The sequence below is a fragment of the Vipera ursinii genome (assembly GCF_947247035.1).
Source record: "Vipera ursinii genome assembly, chromosome: 13".
NCBI lineage: Eukaryota > Metazoa > Chordata > Lepidosauria > Squamata > Viperidae > Vipera > Vipera ursinii.
This window is the reverse complement of record NC_139526.1, coordinates 7,255,617-7,277,076: the sequence shown is the minus strand read 5'-3', so window position 1 is coordinate 7,277,076 and position 21,460 is coordinate 7,255,617. Positions and strand designations below refer to the sequence as shown.

Genomic DNA, 21,460 nt, shown 5'->3' with positions numbered 1-21,460 from the left:
CAGGTAGCATCTGCATGCAGAAGACTCAGCTTTTGAACTTCTCAATTTTCGTAACATGTAAAGGTGTGTTTTGAAATTAGCATTTAAAAAGAAACTGACACTGTCCTTTTTTCCTTGGTGGAAATGAAATTTATTAATCATAATAAAAGTGTCATATTCAGAAGGTAGAGGTCACCCTGAGGAGGAAAAAAAGGAGGGGCTACTCATCAATTGAGAGGAACATGATGCATGCTCTTTGGTAACATTTATGGGTTGGTTCTTTGGAAAGATATTTTTCCATAGAAGGATTGTTGTGTGACAGATTTGATGCTGGCTGCTGTTAAGAGAAGAACCATCCCTTTCAAAGCACCACCTGATTACCATTCCCTGCTTGTCTTAAGCAAGGCATGTCCATATAAACTGGACGTCATGCCTGCATGATTTGTCCACTTCATTTAGGTGAAGGAATTGAATGAAATCTCGAAATTGAAGGGAAATTCAGCCTTTCCTTCTCTAGCAAAATATCTGATTTGAGAAAGGCTCAGAAAGTTTCATGGCCCATTGTAACATTTTCCCAAGAGGATTTTTGCACATTCCTCAATAGTTTTCAACAGATTATAGGAGGAAAAATAAAAATAAATTTCTCCTTGTATAAGCTAGCTGTTGAGTTTGGGGGAGGGGGGGAGGAAATCCAGCCATCTTTCAAATAAGTATTGAAGTTTTGTTTTTTTTAACTGATTGTTTTCACTTAGGTTGTCTGAAAAGTTTTGAATGTTGAACAGTTTGATCTGAATAGACTCCCACCTTTGAGTTTCAAAGAGCTGTTTTTGACTTCAAAGTGCTTCAGTCCTAGGGTAGTTAAAACAGTCTGTTTAAAATTGAAACAAATATATTTAACCTGAGATGGCATATTTCCAGTTCAAAATATTTTCAACCTGAAATGTTTGGCCACTTCACTGAATTTTCTACATGCCACACTGTATTTTCAAAAATTGGACAAGTAGTTCACTTTGCCTTTTGGAAGAATAAAGAATCTAAACACATCAGGTTTAAATTTTGTGAATTATGTTCTTGGTTTTCTCAATAGCATTAATATACTATCTATCTATCTATCTATCTATCTATCTATCTATCTATCTATCTATCTATCTATCTATCTATCTATCTATCTATCTGACAATACTATATGCAAGGCAATATATTAAACCAAGATTAAAACAACAATAAAATCACTATAACCATAACAGCCAAAGAATTGTAATGGGATACATGTTATAATTCAATGTCTAACAAAGCTAACCACCTAACTGCTTCTGGTGTAGCTGTGGTGAGATCATACCAGGTGGAATGGGACAACTTGCCACAGCCCACACTGCAGAACAACTTGCTACAGGACAATTCAATAATTCTGTTTAATTATTTAAAATAATTAAAAATATTTTAATTTTTGTCATTCACATTTCAACAGCAAGGTTGTGAAGTTAATTATGCTAACCCAGTGCATCAGTCACCCAATGAGTTTTCATCGCTGAAGGAGGTCTAAAACCTGACCACTTTTAATCCAGACCCTCCTCAATTACACTTCAGTTAAGAAAAAGAGATTGGAAAGTCATCTGTGAGTTTCCATTGCAAAGGAGAGTCTAAAATATGAGCCTTACCAATCTTCGTACAGGACCTTCACTGCGACACAGAATGGGACAACTCACCACAGCCAAATTGTCACAATTGTTGGGACAATTCAACAATTCAATTTAATTATTTAAAATAATTTTAAAAATGTTTTATTTTTTGTCATTCACATTTCATTTTGTCCCTCCTTTGGCATCCTTTAATTACTCTGTTCCACCATTTCTTCGATATTAGTATAACTCTTGTCCCACAGGGAGTTGGCCATGATAAGTTATCTCGTGGTGAGTTGGCCACGGCGAGTTGACCGTGGTGAGTTGGCTGTGGTGAGGTGGTCATAGCGAGTTGGCCACAGTGACTTGACTGCAGTGAGTTGTACTAGACCCTTACCAGGTGCCTTAAAATTTCCTGAGGGGGGATTCTTGAACTATGCTTGTGAAAGAGACCACTGTGATCCTGCTGCGTTAAAGGAAGAACAAACAGGAGCCATACGTTCTCTCCTATTGAAATGTTGAACATCTTTGTTCTGCAGCTTTGCGTGTTGGCTGCTTCATGTTAATCTCCTCCGGCTAATCATCCATTTGCAATTGGCCCTCATTAGGGTCCTTTGTCGCCCAATCTCCAGAGGAGATTGCTTCCATAAAGTGCTGAGTCAGCTCATTTCCAATGTAATTGAGTAGAATGGAATGTTTGATTGCATTATTTTGTAATTCCTTTCTGGCTCTAACCTCTGGGGTTGATGCTGTTTCTTTTTTCTTATTTCTCTCTCTCTCTGTGTGTGTGTGTGTTTGTGTGTGTGTTTGTGTCTATAATTAATCCAGAGCTCTGCTTCTTTTGTAGTTACGGACGACTTTATGCTGCAGACCCCTACCACCACACACTTGCTCCAGCAGCCACCTACGGCGTTGGTGCCATGGTAAGTGTTTGCCCCCTTCTCCCCCTACCTCCTTTTAACCCAGCTTCAAGTGCTTTTTCCTCCCTTCCTCTACTCTGTCCTTAACATGGTTGACATCTCCTCACTTTTCCTTAATTGAATTTGTCTCTTCTGCTAACGGCAGCTAAAATGCCACATTAATCCTTCCCAGTAAACTTGATAAATGTCTTAATTTCTTGGCAATGCAGTGCATGTAAGTTATTATATTTTTAATTTTGCAAGTATCACCTAGCCAAGCACTTACCTTAATGGAATAATTAGTCATTTTGATAATTAAATCCATCACAAGTGGAAGACTTTCATGGAGATGTCCATTCTCCTCAAACCCACCCACCCACCCCCATCTCCCTTTCGCCAATTGAATTTATACAGCCCTGAGGTCCAAGTCACACCAGTGCTTCATACAAAGAGCTGAAAAAGATATTTCCAAGGTGGTGCAGGCAGTTAGCCCACACCTTTGCTATTTCCTCTCAATTGTAGTTAATAATCTAAAATGAGGCATATGGCAAGAGAGGAAGACTACATTTAGCCCCTCCTTGACTTTCAGAAGAATCTGTAGTTGTACATAGCTAAAATGTAACCCATTAAAAACCCACAGGGAAATTGCATTGGGCACTGTGGACCTTTTTGCATTCTGAGCAAACATCTCCCCTGGAGTCAAAAGTGGAACCACCTTTTACCATGAAATTAAAATAACGTGTAAAAATGGAAAAAAAAAATATTAGTAACAGAAATGAACCGAAATGGAGACAAGCTTGCTTGACATTAACTGAATCCCTCTGACTCAAAAAAAAAAAAAAAAAAACCTCAAGCCACAGTCATTTTTGTACCCTGGGGCCCCAATTTTATTATGAATGTTTGTGTGGGAGAGTGTGTGTGTATGTGTGTGTATTCAAAGTCGAAAATATATATGTATGTATCATATAATTTTCTAGGACCTTATGTAGAAGCATTATATCAGAAACATTGCATTCCTATCTTAAAATTTACTTCTATTTATATAGCCATAGTATTAGCAACAATGCTTTATAGATTAGCCAAAAGGCCAAATCAAAATACAAGAGAGTGAAGAAAATAATCCAGAACAGTATAAAAACAACATCTTAGCCCCTATAGATAGTACTAGCACTAGCACTTAGACTTGTATACCACTTCACAGTGCTTTACACTTAGCCCTCTCTAAGTGGTTTACAGAGCCAGCATCTTTCCCCCAACAATCCAGGTCCTGATTTTACTGACCTTGAAAGGCTGAGTCAACTTTGATTCGAACTGCCAAACTGTTGGCAGCCAGCAGTCAGCAGAAGCAAGTTGAGCCGGTCAGGATCGAACTTCTGACTATGGGCAGAGTCAGTCTGTAATGCTGCATTCTAACAGGAAGGAAGGAAGGAAGGAAGGAAGGAAGGAAGGAAGGAAGGAAGGAAGGAAGGAAGGAAGGAAGGAAGGAAGAGCAATAGTAATAGCACTTAGACTTATATACCGCTTCACAGTGCTTTGCAGCCCTCTCTGAGTGGTTTGCAGAGTCAGCCTATGGCTCCCAACAATCTGGGTCCTGATTTTACCAACCTTGAAAAGATGGTAGGCTGAACTTGATTCGAACTGCTGAACTGTTGGCAGCCAGCAGTCAACAGAAACATCCTAGATGGATCATCCTTACAATTTGCCCCAATCAAATTTGCACTGTGTTGTTCAGAAAGAAAGCCATTTTATATGTGATATCCATAAGTCCTAACCATGCATAAAATACAGGGGGGGGGGCTTGATTTACAATCATTTGTTCAGTGACCATTTGAACTTACAACGGCCCTGAAAAAAGTGACTGATAGCCATTTTTCATACGTATAATTGTTGCAGCCTCCCCACAGTCACCTGATCAAAATTCAGACGCTTGGCAACTGCCATGCATTTATGACGGTTGCAGTGTCCTGGGATTATGGGATCCCCCTTTGTGTCCTTGTGGCAGACAAAGTCCAAGGGGAAGCCAGATTCACTTCACATCTGCATTGTTAACTTAATAATTGCACTGATTCCAACTCTAACCCTAACTATGGCAAGAAAATGGGGCAAAACTCACTTAACAACTATCTTGCATGGAAACAAAAAAATTGGGCTGAGTTGTGTTCATAAGTTGAGGACTGCCTATAGGTTCTTCTGAGATGTGTACCCTGTTGAACTGTTCATCGTGCCCATGACTCAAGATAATGTTCTGTTTTGGTGTCAGGCAATCATGCAATCCATGTGCTAATGCCTCAGTCTCTGCTGCATCACATATATGTTCACAGAAAAGAATTTGATTAAACCTTTGTCTCAAAGGTGCTTTTTCAAGAGGCCACTGGGCTTTCTTGTTTTTTCTCTGAAGACGTTTCGCTTCTCATCCAAGAAGCTTCTTCAACTCTGACTGTATGGTGGGGAAGGGAAGGATTTATACTCCTTGTAGACAGCTGTTCATTTGCATTCTTTTAGAGAGTTGTTGAGGCCACTTGGAGGTTTACATTGTATCCTCAGGGTCACCTGAGTATGCAAATGTGTGTGAAGCTTTCTTGGAACTGCTGAAAAGACTCTCTAAAACAGGGGTCTTCAAACTTGGCCCTTTTATGACTTGTGGACTTCAACTCCCATGATTGTGGGGATGCTGCAAAGGTCGTAACGGTGAAAAACAATCATAAGTAACATTTTTCAATGCCGTTGTAACTTTGAACAGTCACTAAATGAACTGTTGTAAGTCAAGGCCTACCTCTATCTTTCTGAGTTACTAAACTAAGGATTCTGTATTTTCTTAAGCTTTTGTCCAGTCACTGCTTAAATAAGCCCAAAACACCTATTGTAAGTTGTACTATTCAGGGAAAGTCTAACAGCTGAAACTTAGTTCTATCAAGCACAATTCTGAGACTCTATCAGTCTGTTAAAAAGCCTGTTCCAAGTGTGGTCTCACAAGTGCAGTGGGATTTTGATGCTATCTCTCTGTTGATGCAGCCTGGGATTGTATTGGCATTTTTGGCAGCTGCAGCACGCTGCTGGCTCATACTTATTAGATGTTCCACTAGGAGCCTCTCACACTATCATCAAATTTTCCCCAAAGTGTTCCCAAATGACTTTTGGCTACTATCCCCAAACAATTTTTCGTTTTAATAAATTCTTATATGATCAGGATCAATTGTCTTTGCTATCCAATAGAGATCATGTCTAAATTAAAATGATGCTTCTAAATTAATAATCTAAGCTCCATTTAAGATTGTTCTATGATTGGTTTTATATGAAGAGAAAAAAATCCCAGTTGGGTAAAACAACCTTTATTTGATCCATAGTTTTTTATAAATAAATAGCATAATAGCATATTGCCCTGTTTTAATCAGTGTGTCCCCAAAACAATTGCAGTGACAATTGAGCATGATTTAAAAACACATTGACTTATTTTAAACAATCAGATCAGGCCTGTCAATCATTCTCAGCAGTCAAAAGATACTGCCATGCAAATGTCAGATTTTTTTGATTTCACTACATCTGTACTCTGAGTCTCAGTGATGTCACCTCTCATTGGATTAACAAAAGGAAAGGATCGACCCCACAGCCTAAGAGAATTGCAATAAATCAAAGGCTGCGCTGATGTATTTCTCCAAAACATTGATAATTTAAACCTTGGCTTATTCAACTAGCCAGGTCCACTCTTACAAATCAGCAAAATATCTGGGGGTTGGATAATTCCTGCTTTGTTCTCTAACCTCGCAGCTCTGAAGAAGTATTAGAAGTAGAACAGAGCTTCAAAACAAACCAAGAATAAGTCAGAGAGCTACAAACAAGCCACAGATCCCAATATGCACATCTCATTAAGCCAGCCAGCCATTATGCCTATAGAGGCATTATGTCACGGCTACATCTCTCCTACCCAAACTTCATGAGCTGACAGCCTGACATTAGTAATTGTGGGGGAGGGGATTGGAATGCAAGGAAAAAAAGAGGGGTATGGAAATCCAGCTGTGCCTTGTGAGAAGCTTCAGCTAGCCAAGGTCAGCCATTGGTATGCAGAGCTGGGAATCAAACACCTCTTTCTTAAACAATATACAAGCACCTAATTGGACATTTATAGATAATCAGAGAAGAGGGAGAGGAAAATTTATTTTGTATTGTTTGCACAGGGAAACCTCAGATTCAGCTTATAATTGACACATCGGTGGGGTGAAGAAGTTGAAAAATCAAGAGAATGGTCATGACTATATCTTAATGATTGTACCCCTTTTTTATAATCATGTAGTTGTGCCCCCCAACCACAATCACATTGATTATAACAATATTATAACAATGCTATAATAATATTATAACAATATTTAACAATGGTTAAAGGCCTGGAAACTAAAACTTATGAAGAACAGCTGCAGGACTTGGGCTTGGCTAGTCTAAAGAAAAGAAGTAATAGGGGTGACATAATAGCTGCATTCCAGTATTTGAGAGGCTGCCACAAAGAAGAGGGGGTCAAATTATTCTCCAAAGCACCAGAGGGAAGGACAAGAAACAATGGATGGAAACTAGTCAAGGAGAGAAGCAACCTGGAATTAAGGAGAAACTTCCTAATAGGGAGGACAATTAACCAGTGGAATGGCTTGCCTTCAGAGGTTTTGGGTGCTCCATCACTGGAGGTTTTTAAGAAGAGACTGGACAGTCACTTGTCTGAGATGGTATAGGTTCTCCTGCTTGAGCAGGGGGCTGGACTAGAAGACCTCCAAGGTCCCTTCCAGATCTATTCTATTCTAATCACTTCTCCTGATTCTTCCAATTTTATTCCCAGCACAACAACCTAGTGGAATTGGTTATAGCTGGTTGTGAGTTATCCAAGGACAGACCAGGCTGAGTTTAAGAGAAAAACAGAATAACAGATTTGGAAGGGACCTTGTAGGTCTTCTAGTCCAACCCCAAGCAGGAAACACTATACCATGTCAGACAAGTCCTTGTCCAGTCTCTTCTCAAAAGCTTCCAGTGATGAAGCACCCACAATGTCTGAAGGGAATATGTTCCACTGGTAGCTATCCAGTCTCTTCTTAATTTCTCCAATGACAACTTCTGAAGACAAGCTGTTCCGCTGCTTAATTGTTCTCACTGTGAGGAAATTTCTCCTTAGTTCCAGTTTTGTTCTTTCATTGATTAGTTTCCATCCCTTGTTTCTTGTTTTGCCTTCAGGTGCTTTGGAGAATAGCTTGACCCTTTCTTTTTTGTTGCAGACCCTCAAATACTGGAATACTGCTATCATGTCATCTCTAGTAATTTATTTCACTAGACTAAACATACCCAATTCCTGCAACCATTCTTCATATGTTTTATCCTCCAGCCCCTTAAACAATAATCTTTGTTACTCTAGTCTGCACTCTTTCCAGAATCTCAAAATCTTTTTACACCCTGATGTCCAAAACCAGATGTAATATATTTTTATAGTAAAGTTATCTTTCTGTACTAGTTGGGAAATTACTTGTCTGAAAATCTGACTATCCTGATTTGGGCTCTTGATGGTTTATTTTAGTAGACAGTGAACATATTGCAGTTGAGCGGAGTCTGGATTCCTTTAAAATGGGTTATTCTTCCTTTATTTTTCTCTTTTCATTCTGAATATATTTGGGCAAAACTGTGCATCAAGCCTACCATACTAGTAGTCATGTTACTATGTTATAAATACTGATGGATTAGAAGCTAGTCAAATCTTGCCCCAGGTTATAAACTTTACAGTTAAAAAAATACACAAAGCATCCTCAGTGACAGTGTTGAATAACATGGAGCCCTTCTTTGAAACTCTGAAAGTTTATGAAATTATCCTGAAATGGTCTGAGGCTTGTCCCACATAATTGGTGCCCCTCTTGTTATTGAGGAAGCAGAACATACTATATATTATTGATTCCATAGCTATACTGACCAGTATGCCCAGTTCTTTGGGTAGTGTACAGCTTATTGAAATGGATTATTTAAAAAATACAGCACTATAAAAAAGTCAAAGCTCCAGAGGTAAAAGAAGCATCAGCAATAAAATAACCAGTGTTTATCAATGTGAATCAGTTTAAGATATCCGGACTTCAACTCCCAGAATTCTTGGAGATGAAATCCACATAATCTTAAAGTTGCCAACTTTGAGAAACACTGCAATCAGTCTTGATGCCATTGCAGCAAATGGGACGTTAAGTATGGTACGCTTCCTAGGACTCAGTGGTGGGATTCAGCCAGTTCACACCACTTTGGCAGAACTGGTAGCTAATTTTTTGTTGCCCAGGCCCATCCACACAGAGAACCAGTTGCTCACGTATTGGAATCCCACCACTGCTAGGACTATGAAAACTTGCTCTGCCCAATTCTCTGGGCAGTTGTTGAGCACAAGGGAACCCTTCTGCATTTTAGCCCAGGGCATCCCAATAATCCTGTTAATTGGGGGTTGATTTGAATTGGGGTTACAGAGTTTTTAGCCCAGAGAATTAGACAAATGGGGAATGGGACCAATCTTGGCAGCTTGGTATTCCAACAGTCGGTATTCAGGAAATAGAATAATTATGGTAAGTGATGCCCTTTGGGGTGAAAGGGCATCATGCAGAAGTGATGAATAGGATTTTGCAGGGGCATAAAGGCCTGAGGTTTGGGGTTTGGTTGGGAGTTAGAAGACCTCTGGGACCCCCTGGTTAAAGGAAGGGGTGTTGCCTAGTTATTTAACAATTATTTAACAAAGGGGCATGGGGTTACCCAGCTCTAGTAGCAGCGGAGCTGGGTTTGCAGTCTGGATATTCTCCTTCCACTTTAAGATCCTCCCATTTTATTTATTTTGATCTGGGTCTGCTTTTTTGCTGGATTATCTAATTATTATCATGGGCCTGAGTTATCCCAGCACGGTTTTGTTCGCCCTCAGGGGTGCCCCCCATCCTGGGTGCGACCCGCCTCATCTTCTACTCTGCCTCTTGATGACGGGCCCGATTGTCGGGACCCTGAGAGATGGCTGGGCAGGAACAGGGGCCTCAGATATAAATTTAATAAGAGGCCCCTGGTTACCTTTTTAGCCAATTTTTTGTAGGGTTAGGGAGGGGGGAGGGTTGTGGTTGGTTGGAGATGGGGGGTAATCCACCAACTGTTGTTCAGGCCAGGTCCAGGATAGATCGCGTAGAGAGGGAGCCGGGGTCGGCCACCTCCGGAGCTCCGGAGCAGGTCGTGGGATTGCCTATTCCCACGACGATAGGGAATGGCAGCAGGTGTAAGATCAGAGGGCCGTACCAACCTCCGGGAGGGCATCTCCGCTATTTACAAGCAGTGAGGCGCTCCAACCCTCTGTCTTCGACCCGAGGTCGCGGGAGCGGGGATGTGCAGCCACCTGAGCTCCGGCTGGTGTACCTGAATGCCAGGTCCATTGCTAATAAGGCTCCTCTCGTCTGGGATCTGGTCGAGAGTGAGCATGCGGACCTGGCCTGCATCACGGAGACCTGGTTGGGCCCAGAGGGCGGTATCCCCCTGGTTGATCTTTGCCCACCAGGTTTCTGGGTGCTACACCGGCCTCGGACCCAGGGTAGGGGTGGGGGAGTGGCTGTGGTTATGAGGGAGACCTTATGTCCGCAGGAGGCCACCGTTCTTCAGATAGTCGGGTGCGAATCTCTCTTATTGAGGTTTGGTCCTAGGGTGCAGTTGGGCTTGCTGCTGGTGTACCTTTCGCCTAGTCACGCAGCAGCAGCCCTGCCTGAGCTTCTCGATATCCTCTCAAGGCTGGTGATTGAGTTCCCCAAACTTATGATTTTTGGGAGACTTCAATCTACCATCCCTGGGAGGAGCATCTGAGTTAGCTCGGGAGTTCATGGCTTCCATGATGGCCATGGACCTGACGCAAGTAATTCATGGACCGACTCATGAGGGAGGCCACACCCTTGACTTGGTTTTCTTATCTGGACGGTGGTTAGATGATCTTGGTGGGGGCTCCCCAATTGTTATGCCCCTGTCATGGACCGATCATCATCTCCTGTGGCTGGTCTTCCGTTTTGCCACTCCCCACCATGGGGGTGTTGAGCCAACTAGATGGTTCCGCCCCAGGCGCTTAATGGACCCTGAGAGGTTCCAGGCAGTACTGGGGTCCCCACCTGCCTCCTCTGCTCACAGCTCGGCAGATGCCTTAGTGGAAGCCTGGGAAAGGACGGCCACGGAGGCACTTGACCGAGTTGTACCCTTGCGGCCCCTGACCCGGCGCAGATCCCAATGGGCTCCATGGTTCTCCGCGGAGCTCCGGGAGATGAAGCGTCGGAAACGGGGCCTAGAGAGCGGTTGGAGGTCCAGCCGATCTGAATTCGACCGATTGCGACTAAGAACCCATATTAGGTCTTATCTCGCAGCGATGAGGGTGGCGAGGTCTAACTACTTCGCGTCCGCAGATAATCGCCCGGCCGCCCTGTTTAGGGTGACCCGCTCCCTCCTTAATCAGGAGGTGAGTGAGGAACCCTTGCAGGGGCGTGCCGAGGAGTTTAGTCAACATCTGTCGGACAAAATCGCTCAGATTCGGACCGGTCTGGACTCCGACTGGGCAGCGTCAGACGATCAGGACATGAGCGGTCTTGTCAATGTTACCTGGGAGGAGTTCGATCCTGTAACTCCGGAAGAAGTGGATAGGATTATGGGGAGGCTGAGCTCCACCACATGTTTATTGGACCCGTGCCCTTTCTGGCTGGTTTATGCAGCCCGGGAGGGGACACGAGGCTGGATCCAGGCGGTTATATCTGCCTCTTTGAGTGAGGGTAGTTTTCCCGCCGCCTTGAAAGAGGCAGTGGTAAGACCTCTCCTCAAGAAGCCTGCCTTGGACCCGGCTGTGTTAAATAACTTTCGTCCGGTCTCCAACCTTCGCTTTCTTGCGAAGGTTGTTGAGAGTGTGGTGGTGCATCAGCTCCCTCTGCTCCTGGATGAAGCGGATTATCTAGACCCAAACCAATCGGGCTTCAGGCCCGGGTACAGCACGGAGACGGCATTGGTCGCGCTGGTGAATGATCTCTGGAGGGCTTGGGACAGGGGATATTCCTCTGTCCTAGTCCTATTAGACCTCTCAGCGGCTTTCGATACCATTGACCATGGTATCCTGCTGCGGCGCCTCAGGGGATTGGGAGTGGGAGGCACGGTCCTTCAGTGGTTCTCCTCCTATCTCCTGGGACGCTGTCAGTCGGTGTTGGCAGGGGGGCAGAGGTCGACCGCGAGGCCTCTCGTTTGTGGAGTTCCTCAGGGGTCGGTCCTCTCGCCTCTCCTGTTCAACATCTACATGAAACCGCTGGGTGAGATCATTCGTGGTTTTGGAGTTGGGTATCATCAGTATGCTGATGATATCCAGCTTTTCATTTCGACCCCAAACCACCCCAGTGATGCCCTCGACGTGATGTCCCGATGCCTGGAGGCGGTCCGGGTCTGGATGGGGAGGAACAGGCTTCGACTCAACCCTGACATGACTGAGTGGCTGTGAATATCTCGGGATATTCAGGATATCCCACCCCTCACTATGGGGGGTGAGTTATTACCTCCTGTAGATAGGGCTCGCAACTTGGGAGTCCTCCTAGATTCACAGCTTTCCCTAGAAGACCATATAGTAGCTGTGACTAGGGGGGCCTTCACCCAGGTTCGCCTGGTGCGCCAGTTGTGGCCCTATCTAGACCGGGATGCCTTACGTACAGTCACTCATGCATTCGTGACCTCTCATCTTGACTACTGCAACGCTCTCTACATGGGGCTACCCTTGAAGACCACTCGGGGGCTCCAACTGGTACAGAATGCAGCCGCGAGAGTTGTATTGGGAGTTTCCCGACACTCCCATGTCACACCTTTGCTCCGCGAGCTGCATTGGATTCCAGTTGTCTTCCGGGTGAGGTTCAAGGTGTTAGTAATGACCTACAAAGCCCTACATGGCATGGGTCCGGAATACCTTGGGGAGCACCTGCAGCCGGCGTCAACTTCCCTCTGCCCAGTACGCTCCCACAGAGAGGGCCTCCTCAGGGTGCCACCGGTCAAAGAATGCCGACTGGTGGCACCCAGGGGGAGGGCGTTCTCTGTGGGTGCACCGTATTTATGGAACCATCTTCTGGTCGAGCTCCGGATGGCGCCCGATCTCCGCTTCTTCTGGCGCGATCTTAAAACCCATCTCTTTGAACAAGCTGGCCTGGCCTGATGGGATGGGGTTGGATTTTATAAATGGTTTTTAACTTTTAATCTGTATTAATTTATTACGGGCACTGTTTAATTACTTTTTAATAATTTTTAATTTTTGTATCTTGTTTTTATGTATTGCCCTATTCACCGCCCTGAGTCCTTCGGGAGAAGGGCGGTATACAAATTAAATTAATAAATAATAAATAAATAAATAAATGATGGCTCATGTCATTAGGATGCTGGGTTGAAGGTTAGCAAGCCCGTGTTCGAGGCACAAGTGCTGTTGCAAGGCAGGGTGAGCTCTCATCCTTTGCTCCAGCTCCTGGCAGGGACATGAAAGGAGCCCCCAAACTTGGCATCCCCCCTGGCAATGATGATGTCATTGGGTTATCCTTTCAACCCAAAAGCACCTCAGTCCTTTCAACCTGAATGCAGTTTAACAGTGATATCCTTGTGATCACACTTTTAGGGTAGAACTAGAGTAAGTTATTTTTAACTGTTCCATAAAGCTGTGGCTTTCTTCATCCCATATGACTGTCCTCACAATGTGATGGACAGACTTGAAGGTGTAAGGAGAAGCCTTCACATTATTCTCCAGGTGAAATGGGAGAATAATAAATCACAGATGGAAAGCAGTTAGTTTATTTATTTATTTATTTATTTATTTATTTATTTATTTATTTATTTATTTATTTATTTATTTATTTATTTACCCAAGTGTTATTTTTTTCTCTTTAATTTGGAAACGCAGGTTTTTGTGAGAAATTAAACCTCCAGAGATCACCATCTCCAATATTTTTTCTCAGGAAAAAGCCCACTTTTTGGCAAAAGAAACATGCTTAAAATGTTCTGAATTGTTGAGAAACAGATCTTTTGACTGCTATCCCCAAAATTAGTTGAGATAAGAAGTCGAAACATGGGTGTTGTAGTTGTTAAGTAATCTAAAAAAGGACCCCTTTCCTTTTCAATTTACTGAGGTTGTTTTTTAAAAAATTAAATTTAGCAAAACATATTTATTTTTTTTAAAAAAAAAACTTTAGTGTGAGTGTCTGAGTGCCTGTGTGGGTGGGTGTTCACAATTGTCAGCTTAAATTTTCCTCAGTTTTTCATTTTACCCACTGAGTTTGGGTAAATTATTTGGTCTCATTTATCAGTCAATTTGTGGTCTTCTGTCTTTGGAAGATTTTTTTTAATAATAAATGCATTTCTGGAGACTGGTTTTCAAGATAACATTACTCTTGAAAAGATCTCACCCTTTTATAAGACATAGTGAATAGCTTAGCCTGGTAGAACAGAATAACAGAGTTGGAAGGGACATTGGAGGTCATCTAGTCCAACCCCCTGCTCAGACAGGAAATTCTATACCATTTCAGACAAATTGTTGTCCAATCGCTTCTTAAAAGCTTACTAATTCTTTATGATTTAGATTTCTGCATTTAATACTGAGTTGTCGTCCACTTAGACTTCATGCATCCCAATTCTTCTACAGCTTTAGATAGCGTCATTGTAGCAAAGTCTTGTAAAATTATTGAATAAAGGAAGTTTCTAAATCTGCCTTTCTCCACTGCCCCTTCCAAGAAAATTTTGCAGCACTAAGGCCATATTCCCAAAGTTCAGCAAGCAACCAAAGCCCACTAAATTCAGAGGACAAGCAGACATAATCCGGAGCTCCGTATATAACCTATCCCACCATTATTCTTTTTTGTTGTTGTTAAAGGAACATCTCTATGCAGGAGAAGGAGCAACACGTGCCATCTGAAATACGAGCACCTTCAAGCTCCAGATGATCTTCCAAATGATCAAAGCAGCATTGGCCCCAAGGTCCACCCCTGTGTGGCCAGCGCCAGGACACTGCTTTCATCATTTTGACTGGCAGAGGCCAGTGATGGAAGGTCTCTCTTTGGTTCACAGTGAAGCTTTTGAACCCAAAGCTCTGTGCGCAAATTGACTTCCCATTGCCAACGGAGAAAGGGATACCTCTAACTCTACTGTTGCAGATCCATGGCAGAAATCTGAGCCCCCAGGTGCCCCTAAGCAACTTGGGCAATACATAGACCCAGAAGGTTCTCCAGAGGCAAAGGTGTTAATTCCTAGGACTATGCACAGTTCACAAATGATTCTGAAGCCGTTCACACCTCTCTCCTACACTGTTCCTCACTGCTCTTCATTAAAGCAGCTCCTCCCCTTTATTTGAGCCTAAAGAGGGAGGAGCTGCCCTGTAGGAATAAGACATCTGTTGATCTGTCTGTCTGTCACTCCATCCAGCCATCCATCCTGCAACAATACATTCTTTGCACCAATTATGCTGTACATATGTATGTATAGATAGTATGTGCATGCATGCATGCACCCACATACACACACAGTATAGTATACATACATAAACACACATGCACATACAGTACATACATGAGTGTAAAACCAGAAGACCCTGAGACAGTCTGCCTTGCAGTATAACATCAAACTGCCTTTCAAGTAAACAAGAGTAATTTTGCCACAGACCAAGATATACTCATTGGCAGAGATGCAGGCAAATCCTAGATCTGTCCTGCAAGCTGGCTCTTGCATCTACAGTTGCATTCATACACGATCTGTACAAGATCATCTAACTAATGTACAGTGGGTGAGGGTGGTGAAATCAACAAGCTATAGCCAAGTTGGGCAGGTAGAAAGTCAGCAATTCATGCCAGGAAGAGAAATCCAGTTGACTTCTGAGTCCAAGTATGGCTCAGCTTGTCTACACCCTCTACAAACAGAGTAAGAATTTCTCACAAATGAAGGCGAATAGACATGTCCCAGGATAATGTCGCAGGATCCAATCTGGGTTGGTCACCCAGACCAGAGGTTTAGTCTATTGCTCTGCTATTAAGATTGTTGGATGAGCAGGCACAAAAACAGCCAGGGAAGTGATTGAAGCCTGGGAAACGGGCCCCTCATCAGTCAACAGTAGTGCTGATTTGCCATCAGCTTATCAAATACTTAGAAGGTGAGGGCTGGACAGCACAAGAAAATAACACTCAACAACTTAATAGCCAGCCATCAACATCCCAATTAATATCTAAAATGCCCACAAAACAGGCACCATATAAATACCACACACAGAACAGCCCAAAGCACACACTCCAGTAGAGATAAGTTCCCTGAGGATGGGCTCCAGAACAAATCTGAAAGCTCAGAAGAGTAAATTTCTGGTCCCAGTGACCGACCCAGATCCTGTAAGAATTTCTTCCCAGGCTTTGCCATGGTCCTGAGTCAGCAGCATAGAAATATCACAAAAGAACCAAACAAATTAATTGTTTATAAATTCATTTGTAGATTTGTGTGGTCTGTAGAGCTGGAGCACTACATTTTTTTCTGGGCCAGATGCTCCAATCACACATTTGAGTTGGATGCTGGGGGAGATACAATCAGGCCAGGGTAAAAATAAAACATTATTTTGGGGGGCCTTTAATGAAAGCGAAAACTTGAAAAAAGAACAATCTCTTCATCACATTCGGTATTGCAATTCGACATTACTTTGGGGGGATCTTTGAGGGTCCCACTATGTGTTTGAGTGGCAATGAGTCCTTATGAATGTGCATCTGTTTCATGGAGGCAGAACGGTTAGTTCAAAGTTTGAGTTAGAACTCTTAGTTCAAAGCCGCGTTCAACCATGGGAGCCCAATCATGGAATGACCCTAGACAGTCACACCCTCTCAGCCCAACTGACTTCAGAAGGTTGTCCCTGAGGGGATAAAATGAAGGGTGATCCCCTCTTAACCATCTTGAGTTCTGGAAGAAAGGCTGGCTCTAAAGAAACAAATAAAATACATCAAATAGTTAGAACTTCTACTCCATAATTATTCATGTTGCTGAATTTATCCTTTACAAGATTTGCAGAATATACTGAATGACTAATAAAATATCCTGAGTGGACATCATGTGCTAAGACAGCTGAGCCTAAAAGGAGGGGGAGTCCTTTACAGGCGATAAAGTGAGCCTGCTTCGAAAACAGATCTATCACACTCCAGATGACAGTATTTCCTCTATTGTTGGGTAGGTCTACAATAAAGTCCATAGCTATTTCTTCCCATGGTTGAGAAGGGTCTGCCACTGACTGCAGTAGCCCAGGGGTTTTCCCTGGAATTCTTTTCATGGTGGCACATACGGTACAACTCCTGACATAATTTTCTACATCTCGTTTTAGCCCCAGCCACCAAAATTGCTGGCGGGTGAGGTGTAGAGTTTTTAAATATCCAAAGTGTGCAGCCTGTTTTACATCATGGCTGTGTCTGAGAGCATTGAGAAGGAGGGCTTCAGGTTGATACAATTTCCCCGCCACCATGTATGCCAAACCATCTCTGCATGTTAGGGAGGTTTGATTATCTTTGAACCATTGATTGGTAAGGAGCTCTCATTTTATCTTCTTCACTCCCGGGTCATCAGGATTAGGGGTTCTGCAAGGTGCGAGTTGTGCTGCAGGTTGTGAACTGGGGATAATTGCCTCGTAGACCTCTTAGCGTTCACTTTTGTACTGTGGCAGTCAGGATAGCGCATCATCTAGGAAGTTTTTCTTTCCCAGTATGTACTTTAAAGTGAAGTTAAAATGGTTAAAGTACTGTACCCATTGCACTTGCTTTGGGGACAATTTGCAGGGAGTTTTTAGTGCCTCTAAATTTTTGTGATCTGTCCATACTTCAAAAGGCACTTTGCTCCCTTGTAAATAGTGTCGCCAGGTTAATAGCCCCCACCTAATTGTGAAGGCCTCCTTTTCCCGGACTGTCCATCTCCATTTCACCGAGGTGGCCTACAGTAATTCTGTTCACAGCAGCACTGGCTACACGCCTTTCAGAGTAGCCACAGGAAAAGAGTTCAGCCCGATGCCTGACTATCCTCAAGTGCCCTCTGCTTCCCAGACACTTGATGAATGGGTAAGGGGGTGGGAAGAGGTTTGGAGAAACATGAAAACAGCATTACAGAAGACTTCTAAGACTTATAAAAAAGAAGCTGATAAAAAGAGGGCTCCCCAAAGAACATTCCAAGCAGGAGAAAAGGTTTATCTGTCAACTAAATATTTACGTCTCAAATTACCCAGCAGGAAATTGGGACCGAAATTCTTGGGGCCTTTCCCCATTGTGAAAATCATCAACCCGGTCACAGTAAAATTGAAACTCCCCAGACCTTTGGGAAAAATTCACCCGGTGTTCCATTGCAGCTTACTGAAAGCTTTTTGAGCCTCCACTTTAAGACCTCCCCCTAAGAAAGCACCTGGACCCCTTATAGTAGTGGGTCAGACCCATTATGAAGTGAAACGTATCCTTGACTCTAGAATCTTTAAGGGAAAATTGCAGTACCTAGTACAATAGAAGGGATACCCATTGTCTGAAGCCATTTGGGTGAATTCTAGCGATGTGAAAGCTGACAGGCTTATCAAAACATTTTATGAGAAACGCCCCAACAAACCAAGAGTCAGCTTCTAACTTGTGTTTGTTTACATTACGGGATCTGTTTTTTTAAGGGGGGGCGGATGTCAGTGCTGCAAACATTGACATGTTTTTGCACTGACAATGTAAGAGACAGCCTTTTGTTTAAACTGCTTCACTTTGAATCTTGTAGGGAGGGAATTTTCTAACAGCTATTTTGAGAATATAAGGAGCCCACATACAGAATGGGAGGAGAAACCTCATATGTGAAACTAATTGGATAATGTGATTTATGACGTGTAGATAAGGGCGGGGATTGTGTGTGTGTTACGATGGGTTTGGGGGCAGGGGATTTCAGATTCTGGCATCCCTCCATGAGTGCCGATGTTTCATTTCATTAGTAAGACTTTTTAGATAAATAATTGTGCCAGCAAATTGTTTGATTTGTCTCATTCATCGGAACCTTGACATCAGCTTTTTCTACGTAATGGCTCAAGTAATCTCACAATTTTTTCCTGCAGCCCATTTAGTCATTCTCAAAGATTTTGTTCAGTCTACATTTCTAAGAGAAATGAGCTGATCTGCATCATCTGAAAATATTACAACAATGGCTGGGCTGTGATCCTGCCAATTGGACACTTATTTTTGGATTTTGCACAACACTTTTCAGCCAAAAAAAAGGCTCAACACTACATGTAAAATGTTAATATGGATAAAAGGCATTTAATGGTGCCACTAAGAGAAAGAAAATGAATTTATCAACATGCTTTTTGCAAGAGGTGAAAGATGATAATACACACTTGAAGGGCAGAACACAAGTGTTTACATAAATAAGAATAAAGAAATATTTATAGGTCTTCTTGTTAATGCTCTTGGTGTTGGATTATTAAAACAAAACATGACAAACAGGTTTATGAGGATATTGACCTCTCTATTCAAAAAAAGTTGCTAATAGAACAGTCCAGGTGGAACACACACACCCCATACACCCACACACACGTGAATGCATTTTCCCTTTGTGGGTTTTACAAATACCTGTAAAATAGGCAACAAAGATGGGATCTTGACTATCTAATTCATGAGGACAAAGGTTCACCAGCTAAACCACCTTGGTTGTGGGGACTCAACTCCCAGAATTCTGTAGCTGGCTAGGGAATTCTGGGAGTTGAAATCCACAGGTCTTCAAGTTGTCAAGGCTGAGAAACATTGAACTAAACACTCACCCATGATCCTACGTGCCATCCCTTTGCTGAGATTTAACTGCTCTGTTCTAAACCTTCCTATCTCAGAGATGGTCCCACTGTCATTGTGTAGTTGCTATTGGTATCCTTGCTATTAATGAAGAATGAACTCTGAAGATTTCTACATTAAAAAGGATCAAGGCTGGAGTTTGAACAATCTGAGACACAAAAATGAACTGAATCCATTGGCAAATCAATGTTAGTCCATTAGTTAATCAGGACTTAGGTCATGAATCCTTGTATGGGCCAATGATGATTTATCAGGTGACACAGTTTTGATACAGGTAGTCCTTGATTTACATCCATGACTGAGCCCAAAATTTCTGCTTCTAAGCAAAACAATTGTAGAGTTTTTGACCCATTTTATGACCTTTCTTGCCAATGTTACTATGTGAATCACTGCAGTTAAGTTAGTAACACAGATATTAAGGGAATCTGGCTTCCCCATTGATTTGTCAAAAGGTGATCACATGACCTTGGTCACAGCAACGATCATGAATACCAGTCAGTTGCCAAACGTCTGAATTTTGAGAAATCAGTTTTGTCCCATTTGATGACCTTTTTTGCCACAGTCATTAAGGGAATCCAGCTTCCCCATTGGCTTGGCTTGTCAGAAGATCACAAAAGGGTATCACGTGACTCCCCCCCTTTCCCCTCCCCTGGGGGTGCTGCAGTCGTCATAAATTCATGCCAGTTGCCAAGCATCTGAATTTTGGTTGAGTGACCTCGGGGAACACTCCTGCAGTTGTAAATGTGAAGAAGGGGTCACTTTTTTCAGCGCCGTTGCAACTTCAAAACAGTCACTAAGCAAATAGTCGTAAGTCAAGGACTACCTGTAGTGTGTTCATGAAATTGGTGCAATGGCTGAGAGATGGCGCCAAACCCACCCCCACCCCGAGAAGGTAGCAAAAAAATAATAATGCAGATCTGGTTATGGCAAAAAATGGAAGTCAAACACCCACCCCTCAAATTGCTTTGTTTCAGAATGCTTTTGCACCCCTGAGTGATGTCAAGAACAGAAGCCATGCTGACGATGTCGGTCTCGTTCTTTCTTCATTGCAGGCTAGTATATACCGAGGGGGATACAGCCGTTTTGCTCCATACTAAATGACAAAAACCATAAACCCTCCCCAAATGGGGATCAAATGGAAGCTTTCCAAGGCCTGGGGATGGCAATACATGCAGCAATGCATCATTTTAGCAACTCTAAAAAAATACAAACAAACAAATAAGTAAAATAAACCACTACATTAAAAAAAAGAGGAGTAAAAAATCTACATTTTTTATCTTATACCTCAGATATTTTGTTCTGTGTATTTTAATATTGTGGGTCTTTTAATTTCTGAAGGTTACCTAGTTTGCTGGCTGTAGAAGGTATTTATTATTATTATTATTAATTATAATAATTACTATTATTTTCATTGTGGTTGAACTAGAAAGCTGCTAGAAACGAATTTGTCCAGGGGGCCACCATCAAAAGTTCTATATCATGTAAATGAATTATATATGCTGAATATTACGCTGTTGGGATTCCTCACTTGTTTTGTCAGAGTGTATGTGATATCATGATTTATTTTTTTCTTGCATAAGACATTGATTTTTATTTTTAAAAGGGGTGTGTGGGGGGAGAGAAAGAGAGAGAGAGAGAGAAAGAGAGGAACACCAAGAAGGTGGAAATGGGGTTCCACCTAATTAACTATAAAAAAGGGGATCCCCCAAAGGCACCTTATAATTCTATATCAGCTGTCTTAAATTATTCACTCTTTCTTCAAAGCCAAAGGTTATGTTGTTAATTCTGAGTTGGGGTGGGGGAGGGAGGGGGAAAAGTTACAAGAAGGGTGCTTGAACTGACATCTGTACATAATGTCTTATTAAAAGCTGTGGAAGGCCAAGCTTTTAATGTATTCCATCAGGCAGCATTTAGCTCCAATCGTGACTAGCTGTTTAGGCAAAAAAAGAACAAAAACAAACACACACACACACACACACAAAACAAAAATAAAAAACCTAATGTATATGTAAAAAAAATAAAAACATAAAATTAAGTAAATAAGGAGAGTTACCTGCTCGTTAGACCATAAACAAGCATTCTTTTTTATATTTCTTCCAGTATAATAAATTATTGATATCATTGCAGAACTTTTATATATTACGGGAGAATTAAA

General features: G+C 42.4%; 1 protein-coding gene across 4 annotated transcripts in view; it reads left to right on the top strand.

The window, feature by feature from the left end:
* RBFOX1 (RNA binding fox-1 homolog 1) overlaps window positions 1–20,586 on the top strand; it is a 494,862-nt gene extending 474,276 nt beyond the window's left edge. For 3 of the 4 annotated variants that reach the window (XM_083373025.1, XM_083373024.1, XM_083373022.1), the window contains 2 exons: window positions 2,446–2,521; window positions 20,280–20,586. In XM_083373025.1, coding sequence (XP_083229151.1) covers window positions 2,446–2,521; window positions 20,280–20,402 — 199 coding nt within the window. In that variant the 3' untranslated portion in view covers window positions 20,403–20,586. The remainder of the gene's footprint in view (window positions 1–2,445; window positions 2,522–20,279) is intronic. The other variant, XM_083373023.1, reaches the window with a different exon arrangement.
* Window positions 20,587–21,460: the final 874 nt, after the last annotated feature.